The following is a 12,808-nucleotide window of genomic DNA, read 5'->3' on the forward strand; positions in this document are numbered from 1 at the left end:
TAATATCAAGCCTTATCATTGAATACACACTAACTTTATCTACCTTGAACTGAAAATTATTTCTCCTTTAATGCTTATCTTATTTTCTTCCCTTACAGCCAATGGTGCACTGCTGCTTTCTTCCCAGCCTTCAACCCAACCCTGAGTGTCTGGAGCATCCTGCGCGGAGTGGAAGACCCCTGCCCTCTGTACGAGAGTGGCGCAAGCGCATACGCTTCGCACGGGAGAGACGCCTCGCACGGCAGACACGCAGGGACAGGCGCCTGTCCTCTACCTCCGGACCAAGGCAGAGCGGCAGCACCCTGTCCACCGCATGGGAGAGACGCATGCGCAGATGCCTCCTATCGCAGAGACGTCAGAACATACGCAGGCTGTCTACCTTGGAGCCCCAGGCACTCCTTGTGTCCCTGGGGTTGAGCGGCATGCCCCTGCCCTCTGCACGGGAGACGCTCAGGCGCAGACGCCTTGCATGGGAGGTACGTAGGTATAAACGCCTGTCCTCTACCTCCAGTCCCCAGGTGCCCTCTGAGGTTCCAGAGCGGAGTGGCAGTCCCCTGGCCTCTACCTCCAGCTCTCAGGTTCCCACTGAGTGGCCAGAGCAGAGCAGCAGTTCTCTGTCCTCTACCTGGAGCTACCAGGTTCCCTCTGAGTTCCTGGAGCGGAGGGGCAGCCACCTGCCATCTGCACAGCAGAGACGCAGGCGCCGGCGCAGACCCAGGTGCCTCTCACAGGAGAGACTCAGGCTTCTGCCCTCTACCTCCAGCACCCAGGCTCCCCCTGAGGTTTCAGAGCGGAGCGGCAGTTCTCTGCCCTCCGCACCAGAGAGACATACGCACAGGCTCCGGCGTCTCATTTCTTCTTTTTTTTCATTTTTCCGTTGGAGTAAGAAGTGTTGAGAATCTTTGTGTATTTTCACCTTGACTTGATATTGTGCAGATGTCTCTTATGTTTCAGGAGTTTGAAGTCACCAGAAGCCAGAAGCCCCTGTACCCATGCAGCCGACCCAGGACAGACCAGCAGCCAGCCCAGGACACACCAGGTCAAAGCTGTGGAACCTGCAGTTAGACAGGTGATGCATTTAACTGATTCTTTTGGAAATTACTGTTCATTTTATTGAGTATCTTGGTCATGTGTGTTTTTGTTGACAATTTTCTGTATATTTTGGGTCATTTGTTTATTTTTTCTTCCATCATTTTTGTAGCAGACCAGGGGAGAGAGACCACAGGAGCAGGACCAGACCGGATGTAGACCTGTTGTCATAGGTGTCATGTCCAGTGAGGACATGGCAATAGGGCTTGTGATCCACAACAATCCAGGTCATTTGTTCATTTGGATTTCATATTTTTTTTATTTTGTCAAAGCTCAAGTACAATGTGAATTGATGTAAACTTTCTTGTTTTGTTTTGTTTTTTTTTCAGGGCACGCAACCCGGACCCGGATAAAGTGGAAGAAGTTGGATGGAGGACAAGGAAGGGCTATCTGATGGAGTCGTTCATCCATCAGCCAACCCAGGACACACCAGGTCACAACTGTGGAACCCCTGCAGTCAGACAGGTGACGCATTTGATTCTTTTGGAAATTGCTGTTCGTTTTATTGAATATCTTGGTCATGTGTGTGTTTTTGTTGATAATTTTCTCAATATTTTGGGTCATTTGTTCATTTTTTCTTCCATCATTTTTGTAGCAGACCAGGGGAGAGAGACCACAGGAGCAGGACCAGTCTGGATGTAGACCTGGTGTCATAGGTGTCATGTCCAGTGAGGACATGGCAATAGGGCTTGTGATCCACAACAATCCAGGTCATGTGTTGAGTTGGATTTCATTTTTTTTTTTTCATTTTGTCAAAGCTAAAGTACAATGTGAATTAATCAACAACTTTCTTGTTCCTTTTTTTTTTTTTTTCAGTGCCTGCAACCCGGACCCGGATAAAGTGGAAGAAGATGGATGGCGGACAAGGAAGGCCTATCTGATGGGGTCGTTCATCCATCAGCCAACCCAGGACACACCAGGTCACAACTGTGGAACCCCTGCAGTTAGACAGGTGACGCATTTGATTCTTTTGGAAATTACTGTTCATTTTATTGAGTATCTTGGTCATGTGGGTGTATTTTAGTTGATAATTTTCTCTATATTTTGGGTCATTTGTTCATTTTTTCTTCCATCATTTTTGTAGCAGACCAGGGGAGAGAGACCACAGGAGCAGGACCAGTCTGGATGTAGACCTGGTGTCATAGGTGTCATGTCCAGTGAGGACATGGCAATAGGGCTTGTGATCCACAACAATCCAGGTCATGTGTTGAGTGGATTTCATATTTTTTTTAATTTTGTCAAAGCTCAAGTACAATGTGAATTAATCAACAACTATCTTGTTCCTTTTTTTTTTCAGTACCCGAATAAAGTGGAAGAAGATGGATGGAGGACAAGGAAGGCCTATCTGATGGAGCCGTTCATCCATCAGGGGTCATTTTTCCATCAGATCCAGTAGATCCAGAGGTCGGTACAAATCCACTTCCTGTTTCCTCAGGACCCACATTTACAAAAACGCATCATGAAATCATTCTTCTATCTCCACACGATGTTTAATGATTCTTTCTTGATGTTTCTAGATGTGGGTGTAGAAGACTTCAGAGGAGACGTCAGCAGTGGACCTGTGAGGAGGAGCAGAGACCCCAGACCCCAGACCCCAGACCCCAGACCCCAGACCCCAGACCCCAGACCAGACCATCCCACAAAAAGCCAAAATGACCCCACTGTGGACAAACATTTAACCTGAAACTGTAACTACAATAAACCACATGAACTTCATCTTTTTCTTCTGTTTTTGTAAAAGAACCAAGACGGAGGTTTTATAGAACACTCATTTCATGAGTGGATTGTACCCACTTATCTAGTGGTTTGTAGTGGAAGAAGGTGTTGAACCCTTAGGGATCTGAGCCTATTTTGGCCATTTTTCAATACTTCTGATTTTGCCTTTATAGAACACATAGAAAATGTTAACTATACTCATGTTTGGTAGATTTTTTCCCGTGCTATTTCACCAATATTATCTGATAATTCTTTTACACTTTGTCTTATTTTAGTATCATATAGGACCCAAAAAATACACAAAAGTTATACAATTCAATTTGTGAAAAAAAAAAAAAAACATTCTTTTTTTTTACTATGAAAACATATACAGGTAACTATTTATTTATTAATAATATCTCCAGGTTTACATAGTCAATCAATGTCAAACAAATCCTTTTTTTTAATAATGCTTCGATCTTCATGGAGGGTTAAAGGGCTAAAGTTCAAACGTTTTTCAAGGCGTCCACAACAAGCTATAGAGTTAGAAACTGTAGATTTAGTATTTAAATGTAAACTGGTCAGCAAGGAAGTAGTTAACTAATACTACTGTAATAGTTGTAAAACCTCTTCAAACATTTAACAAAAATTGTGTCTGTACATGTTACTGTTTGTAAATTTCCTTTCGTATAAGTCTCACAGGTTGGAATACGTCATTGTTAATATTAGTTATGTGTAATAATTGAGTTCTATTTTATTACTGATGGTTTTACAGAACAGAAAACTTGACCCATTTGTGTAAACAACCAAACTATAAAGCTTAACGAGTTCTTCCAAGAGGTTAATTATATTTATATTATATATTATATAAACTGAAGAAATATAAAAGGAAACAAATATTTGTGAAAAATCTCACAATGTAAATTTTGGAGAATGATTACTCCAAAAGTACACAGTAAAAGTAGTTCATAGTGTTTGCACTAATAGTATATGAAGTACTAATACCAAAAATACCAGATTTGTGAAATACTTATGGAGGAAAAAGATTTTATTTCATGTTAAAAATAGCCTCAAAACAGTTTTACCCAACTTACTTTACCGTAATTATCAGATAAATAGTGCACATGAAAAACACCAGGGGCTGGCTGGACCATGCAGAAGAGAATCAGGGTTGGCGTGACCGCAGTCAAAAACAACGTGTACTAAAAGTCGTGATCATCTCAAAGGCAGTGTTTTCTCTTCCCTTTCTTGAAGAGTTCATATGTTAACTTGTCACATATGTAGTCTTTAATTTTTTTGTTTGATATTTCAATGAAGTATATTCAGTTTTAACCATGTTAACTGTTATATTGTACATCATTTATCATATATTTCTATCACTTGATCACATTGATATATATGACACTAACAACATTTTCTAGATGTATATTGACATATGAACTCTTTATTATTAGGTTTGATTTTTCAATAAAATATATTCAGTCACACAGTCAACTAAATCACACACAAAGTGGATACACTCACAGAAGCTGAAAAAAACATGACAACCACAATATTATGACTATATTGACAAGTGACAGGTACAGGGGTTGGACAAAATAATGGAAACACCTTAAAAAAATCAACAAAATATAATTTAATATGGTGTAGGTCCGCCTTTTGCGGCAATTAGAGCCTCAATTTTCCGAGGTATTGATTCATACAACTTGTGAATTGTTTCCAAAGGAATTTTAAGCCATTCTTCAGTTAGAATACCCTCCAACTCTTTTAGAGATGATGGCGGTGGAAATGGACGTCTTACTTGAATCTCTAAAACTGACCATAAATGCTCAATAATGTTGAGGTCTGGGGACTGTGCCGGCCATACGAGATGGTCAACTTCATTAGAATGTTCCTCATGCCATTCTTTAACAATTCTAGCTGTATGGATTGGGGCATTATCATCTTGAGGTGAAGGTGTTTCCAATATTTTGTCCAACCCCTGTATATTAGGCGTACTCTGTAACCGAAACATTTTGTGTCCAGTTAACATGATCTCTCTTCAATAAAGGGAAGAGAAAACACTGCCTCTGACATGCTCACTAAACTGTTGGCTACATTTTATGTTTTAGTCACTGCTGACCATGTATGCTGTTATCGGATATGTCATGATAAAAAATAAAAATGATCATGTTGATGAAAAAAACCCCTGATTTAATTCATTCAAGAGAAGCAGAATCTATCAAATCTATGTGTTTTCATTCAAAATATACACATGAATAACATCATCAACACCAAAGAACTTGACTCTGTGAGAATTTAAAGTTCAAGTTAATCCAGATATTAAAGATTTCTTTACTTGTGACTTGATTTAAGGTAACATGACAGATTCAGGTCTTCATTTATAGCAACAGACTTCACTGTGGTATGTGTATAAGATGCATATAAGTGGAACTCCATGTCTAGAAAAGATGAAACTGTTCAATACACCAGATCCTTAGAGATACAGCAGAGTCATGGGTAACCTGGACATAGTGTTCAGACAAAACATAGTCCATGTTTTTAGCACGTTTTGTAGTCTGATGTTCAGAGATGTGTCTGGAGAACTCTATTGGTTTAACATTTCTCAAGGGATTTCATCATATATAGGGACAACATGTGTGTCATATATATATGTGTGTGTGTGTAGGTGTGTGTGTGTGTGTGTGTGTGTGTGTGTGTGTAAACCAGTTGAGAAAAGACTGGAATGTTTTTGAAAACATCTGTTCCCATAACAACAGGTTGACGGCAGCGTGACCTCTGCCCTTGTGGAAAACAAAAACTTCCTGTTTACTATTACAGCATCTATCTATCTATCTATCTATCTATCTATCTATCTATCTATCTATCTATCTATCTATCTATCTATCTATCTATCTATCTATCTATCTATCTATCTATCTATCTATCTATCTATCTATCTATCTATCTATCTATCTATCTATCTATCTATCTATCTATCTATCTATCTATCTATCTATCTATCTATCTATCTATCTGTTTTTGTGAAATTGTCTTTAATGTCATATATTTTTCCTAGTTTTATTAGTGGCAGCTGCTGGACTCTGGAATCCCAAAGAAAACAATTTTCCAATAAATTGAATTTTAATTTTAACTTTCAGCTGTCTGTGTTTTTATTGTGTTGTTCTTCACTCTCTCATAACATCTACTGACAGCAGCAACAGTGCCTGTTGGGATGCACATTAAACTTTCATGTATCAAATTTCACTTCACCTACTAAAGAACAAGATTCAATATTATAGCAAACACAGAAAACAAGGAAAGGTTTGTTTAAAAAAAAAAAAAAAAAAAAAAAAAAAACAGAAATAAAGATATGACTGTTATATATCATGAAATAATGAACTTTCTACTGCAAAATACATTTAGTTTATATGCTACTCCTTTAGCCTGAAGACAGAATATGGCTCTTCAGTTGTGATGAAATGTTATTTTTTGTTATAATTTGACACATTGGAACAGTTGGGTCAGTAATGGATGGTTTTAAAAGGGAATACAGAACAATATAAGAGCAAAGTTATTGTACAGCTTCTAAGCTCTAACATATTTGTTTTATAAATAAGTTCATACACTACTTTGGAATATTGTCCTCTTATCACATTTATATTTTCTTTTTCTTTTTTTTCTTTTTTTTGGTACATATTTATTTATAATCTTTTGATGCAAATTTAAGTAATATTGAACATTCGCACATTCATTTTCAAAAGCATAAGCCTAAACATGGCCATTCTTCCCAGCCCCTCATACCCCCACCCCTGGTTCTACATGACATACTTTCTTTGTCCATGGCGCAGTAGAGATAATAACAACAATATTATTATTGTCACATATATTCATGGTCAGACTGCAATATCAGAACAGAGGAGTGAACGCATGAGGCAGCCTTCATGAATAAAAATATAATAGGACTTTAACCCATGATTTGTTTGTAAGTCAACAGCTTTTAAGTGCAAGTGCAGTACAGCTCGTCCCACAGCTGTGTTAGCTTTTGCATGAGACCACCACTTCTGAAACAAAAAGAAGTGTCACATTATCTGAATACTGTCTCTGATGCCTTTTTTGCTCCTACAGAAATAAATGCATAGAAAATATACATGCTAAATGTTGGATTAGCCATTTTTGGAATCTCTCTTAACCATAAATTATGCAAAAAAAAAAAAAAAAAATGAAATGGACATTATTGCCTTCTCAACATTACTAGCTAGAAGACAAATACTCTTGGAAATAAGCAACCACCCCAAAACCATCTTAACGGCTTAGCAACCTCATACTCTTTCTAAATTTAGAGAAGATTGAATACAATTTGAGGGATCAACCATCAAAATGTCAAGTAGTATGGGGCCCCATGGTTAAATACTTAGACTTAAAATACTCTAAACTACAAAAATGCTTTAGTGCAGTTTTCCCATACACATTTTTTTGGCGTGCTATATATACTTGTGTACTCTCTAATAATATTAATAACACCAAATGTCAACATTTTGCAAGCAGGATGTAATTGTGAATAAGCAGATTTGTCTACTGTTATTTTTTTATTATTTCTTTTTCTTTTTCTTTCACTTCTATTTCTTTTTACCTTTTTTTTTTTTTTTTTTATAAATGTTTTGCTATGTTGAGAAGGCAATAATGTCCATTTCATCTTTTTTTGCATAATTTATGGTTATGAGAGATTCCAACAACTGCTAATCCAACATACAACATTTATATTTTCTATGCATTTATTTCTGTAGGAGCAAAAATGCATCAGAGACAGTATTCAGATAATGTGACACTTCTTTTTGTTTCAGAAGTGGTGGTCTCATGCAAAAGCTAACACAGCTGTGGGACGAGCTGTACTGCACTTGCACTTAAAAGCTATTGACTTACAAACAAATCATGGGTTAAAGTCCTATTATATTTATTCATGAAGGCTCCCTCATGCATTGACTCCTCTGTTCTGATATTGTAGTCTGACCTGGAATATAAGGGCTGTAAGGCTCTCTTTGCCCTCAGTGTGGGTTGTTACATTTGACCACTGTATACACTGTATGTTTGAGTTGGTGACACAGAAAACAGAGTGCGTTTGCGTTTCCACACATTTGAGTTTGTGCATTTGGATGTGTCTGAGAATATAGATGGCTCCTGGCACTGGGGTTGTTTGTGTATGCGTTTGTGTGTCTGGGGTTTGTGTGTGCACGTAGGGGGAGGTTGTGGGGGTTATTGTGTCTCTTGGGAGGTGTGGGTATTTGTCCTGGGGAGGGGGTGTTTGTAGGTCTCGTAACTTTCAGCCGGGGTGGTCTGGTTTGAGGACAAGTGAAAGGGTCTTCAGTTTGGGAATTTGTGAATGGGACGGGGGTATAAATTCAGAGTAAGAAGCAGACACACCTTCTTCAGTTGAAAAAGTGGAGCAGAAGAAGTTGGAAGGAAAAAGTGAGAAGAGAGATGTGGGCTCAAAGGAGGTTTCTTGCTTCATCATGATCACATTTGTAGTAACTTCACAAGAATCTGAGGTAAGTTTTCATTATGATTATCGTAATTTATGTTTTATGCAACATATTATATCAGTTTGGGGCAATAATCCAAATATAAACTACACTATTTCTAATCAGAAAATAATTATCTTTATTCTGTAGCACTTTTTATGCAAGAAAGGCAGCTCAAAGTGCTTCACACAACTAAAAACAATGTAGTTAAAAATGATAAAATCAAATTAAACTCAAGATAAAACTCAGTGAATATACCGTATACTATAATTTAATGAATATAAATTTCAGTTAAAGGAAATTACAAAGAATGAACCGAAAAGTATTTTGCTTTTAGAGCAAACTTTAATCAGTCTAATAATAGTTTTGATCAAATAAAATATTGTCACTGCAACAATTTCTCTACATAAGTGTATTTAAAATTATTCATCATCACCTGTTACAGAAGGATTGCAAAACCGACAAAACATTCAATTTATCAAGAGAGAATATGCATTATTTTACAGTAGAAGGCAAGGCAAGGCAAGGCAAGTTTATTTGTATAACACATTTCAGCAACAAGGCAATTCAAGGTGCTTCACACAGGACATTGAAATAAAAGAAACAAAAAGAAACACATTTAAAACATTATAAAAGAAACATATAAAAGGTGATTAAAAACAGCGAGTAAGAAAACAACACATAAAATCAAAATAAAATAAAATAAAATAAAAATAAAACACACACATATTAAAGTAAAGTTGCAGTGCAGAGTTTCAAAGAGAATATAAAATTTAAAAAGTCAAAAGCCTTTTAGTCAAAGGCAGCAGTGAACAGGTGAGTCTTTAACCTGGACTTAAAAGAACTCAGACTCTCAGCAGACCTGATATTTTCTGGTAGTTTGTTCCAGATATACGGAGCATAGAAACTGAACGCTGATTCTCCATGTTTAGTTCTGACTTTGGGAACACAGAGCAGACCTGCACCAGATGACCTGAGTGGTCTGGATGGTTCATACTGGACTAGAAGGTCTCTAATGTATTTTGGGCCTAAACCATTCTGTGCTTTATATGCTAGTAAGAGAATTTTGAAGTCTATTCTCTGAGAGACAGGGAGCCAGTGTAGAGACCTCAGAACTGGGCTGATGTGGTCCACTCTCTTGGTCTTAGTGAGGACTCGAGCAGCAGTAGAAGTCTTATGTTCATTTCTTATGCCGCTGTGGCATAAATCACAGGATACATTTTAGGTTATAGTTGCTGTTTGCAACAGCATATGTCCAACAGGTAAATTAAAATTACATGCTAAGGAAATTTAATCCATGTGCACAGTATTCATAATATTTCTGCTCTAAGGTTTAAGGATCTAAATACATTTTGCTATATTTCTAGGTCATTCTGCTGCATCCAACAATTGAGTAGGAACCGAAAAGAGACAAATTCATCCACAACTAAAGCCTTGGCAATTTGGAGATTCCACTATGGAGATGGAAGAACAGACGACAGGCACAGGCCTCGTCTCATCTCCCACTCCTTCTCCTTCTCCTCCCTCCTTCTTCCACTGTGACTACAGCGACTGGTCTCCTTCCTTCTCCATTATTCCAGCTGTTTACCTGTTGGCATTTGTGGTTGGTTGCCTTGGCAACGGATTAGTGCTTTGGGTGTACCTGGACCGGTCTGAGAGAAGAAGAACAAGGAGGGGTGACAAAAGTGGAGTTGGAAAGTTGTGTCGCAGAAGCACTGAGCAGAACATTAACGGAGACGGGAAAGATAATAAGAAAAGCTGTGGACAATCCTCTGAACCACACAGACCCTCCTCTCATTCTTCCACCTCCTCACATCCTCCATATCTCCCTCGTCCCTCTCGGTCACTAACAGACTCTTTAATCGCCAGTTTGGCATTAGCTGACCTCTGTTTCCTGGTGACCCTCCCTCTGTGGGCCGTCTACACAGGAATGGGATACCACTGGCCATTTGGACAACCACTCTGCCAGATTAGTAGCTTCCTCACTGCTCTCAACATGTATGCCAGTGTGTTCAGTCTGAGCATGCTCAGTGTGGAAAGGTACTGGGTTCTGACAGGACGCCGACACTCTGGCCATCAGGTCCAACAAAGCTGTCCCACCAGGGCTTTGTTAATTCTAGGGGGAGTGTGGCTCCTTGCAGGTATTCTTGCATTTCCAGGTTTCCTGCTGCGCTCTGTCAGGGAGGTGGAGCTCGACCCAGGTCCAGAAAATGATTGGCAGGCTGAGTCAGTTCATCCAACTGACTCTGGATCAGTTTTCCTCTCCTGCCAGATGGATTACTCCATACTGATGGGTCCAGAGCTGGAGGAGACTGAGCGGGAGCAGGCAGAGATGTGGTGGGCAGCAGCTCTGAGCCTGAAGTCAACACTGATTGGCTTCATTTTGCCTCTTGTCATTTTGCTGGTCTGTTACTGTTCTTTGGCCCAGCTCCTCAGCAAACATTTTGGACGGGGTCCTCGTCCTGACCGCAGGCGCCAGCAAAGGCTCCTCAGGGTCATTGTTACTTTGGTGATGGCATTCTTCCTGTGCTGGCTGCCTCTGCATGTAAATAAGACGTTGTCTATGTTAGTGGAGTTCGGGTTTATCCCATACTCCTGCTCTTTAGATCAGATGCTGCTTAGTGCTCACCCATATGTCACCTGTTTAGCTTACCTCAACTCCTGCCTTAACCCTCTGCTCTATGCTGCCTGTGACCCAGCGTTTCGGAACAAATGCAGATCACTCCTCTTGTGCTGCGTTACCAGAACAAAAGCAGAGAAAGGGAAAGGTAAACAGGATGAAAGAAAAGGAGGGAAAGATGAAAGGAGCTCAGGTTTTCCCACAAGAACCCAGGAGGAAACAGCAGACAGGACAGAGGAGGAGAGGCTGGGATAGGTGGGTTTTATCTGTGAAAGGACACAGGACACACACCAAAGAGATGACTGGGGCTTTCAATGAAATCAAACTTGCAGATGTTATGTATTTGATGGGTTTTTCAGAACAATAAACATCTCCACAAGACTGAATTTATGTGACTGAATAATGAATAATGTGACTTATACAGGTTTCCTTTTAAAGAAACTACAGTTTCATTCGATATTTTTATATTCTGTGCAGTTCTCATGGGAAAAATGCCACCATTTCCCAAGAGATTTGCTCAAAAATAATCTATGCCAAACAAATTAATGTTTTTGGCTCTTGTCATATGATCTGTTTGTATATTTTGCACTACTATATATTGCATTGTCATTGTATGTTTGTTGCACTGGTTTCATTGTAGGGTTATTAATAAAATAAAAATCTGGTAAACAAACAATATGTCTCAACTCAATTTATCTAGTTGAGAATAAACATGATAAATATGTAACTGTGGGCTTTAGGCTTGCTAAAATAGATGGATATATGAACAAAACCTTATCAAAACAGAAATATATGTTAGAAGTAATAGTGCATTTTAAGGAAATAAATGAAAATTAAAAGATTTGATGAAACTTCTGGTTTTCCAGTTATGCTCTTAAAAAAAACTCAGAACATGTTGGTGTCTAACATAATGTTCCTTTTTGATTCACAAGTTGATAAATAGCTAAAGGTACCACTTGTTACACACAATTGTCAAAGGGTAAAATCTCTCAGTGTACAAACATGTCATGGTTGACCCTCTGGATATTTCAATTTGGATTTTTTACACATTTTGGAAAATGTATCCAACTGATTTTTCAAAGATTATTCACCCAAGTGCGATCTGATTGACACAGTTGAAACCTGAGCAGAATAATGATTGTCTTGATTTGACTGAACTACCCAATAAGGACAGCAATTTACAGTTTAATCTAGTTTACAATTAACTTTAATTGAAAATTCTCAATGAATTCTTGACTAGGCAGGGTAGCAGTGAGCAGGAGAGAAAAAATGTTGGGCAGCAGAGTGGGGGGTATTCACTTGTTTATAAATGTCTTGCCCTAAGACAGTGGTTCCCAACCTTTTTTGGCTCATGACCCCATTTTAACATCACAAATTTCTGCCGACCCCAGACATTCAAAACGGAGACTTTTTTTTTTGCTAAAATGAATTTGTTTTTGATCATGTAATAGTTTTGTGATGGTTGGAAAACAACAAAGACTTCATGGAGAATGGATTTGCTTCAATCAGGCAATCCGTTTATTTGTGCACAAATGAGAAAACTAACAGACGAAGCTTCGCCCTCTCTCAAAAGTCAGTTCTACCTAATAAAGAAAATCAGTCTAACTAATAGAGGCTGTGCTAAGCTTACATGGGATTGGTGAATATGACGTATGATACTGTTGCTAAGTAAAGAAAGAATGTCAGATGGACACAGGACAGAATGTAAGACCTTGGAGTCATTCTGGGAAGTTTGGAAAGTAACTCTTTGTTGAATTCCAGAACTGAGAGAGCTATAGATAAAGTAGCTTACAATATGCAGAATTGAGAAGCTGACTGAGAGAAACATTCATGTTTTGAAGGACACAGGTGTCTTGCAAAATAACAGTTGTGAGGAGCCAAGAAAAGAAAACTTATGGTCAGCACT

At 38.7% G+C, this 12,808-nt stretch overlaps 1 protein-coding gene and 1 long non-coding RNA gene across 2 annotated transcripts; both read left to right on the forward strand.

The window, feature by feature from the left end:
• Positions 1-2,387: 2,387 nt before the first annotated feature.
• Positions 2,388-2,805, forward strand: LOC115421543 (uncharacterized). The gene is made up of 2 exons (XR_003935699.1): positions 2,388-2,493; positions 2,607-2,805. It is a non-coding gene; the product is annotated as an uncharacterized LOC115421543 (long non-coding RNA).
• Positions 2,806-9,713: 6,908 nt separating this feature from the next.
• Positions 9,714-11,157, forward strand: aplnr2 (apelin receptor 2). The gene has a single exon (XM_030137467.1). The coding sequence runs from the start codon at positions 9,739-9,741 to the stop codon at positions 11,155-11,157; it is 1,419 nt and encodes a 472-aa protein (XP_029993327.1). The 5' UTR covers positions 9,714-9,738.
• The last annotated feature ends 1,651 nt before the right edge of the window (positions 11,158-12,808 follow it).

Source organism: Sphaeramia orbicularis, chromosome 6 (genome assembly GCF_902148855.1).
Source record: "Sphaeramia orbicularis chromosome 6, fSphaOr1.1, whole genome shotgun sequence".
NCBI lineage: Eukaryota > Metazoa > Chordata > Actinopteri > Kurtiformes > Apogonidae > Sphaeramia > Sphaeramia orbicularis.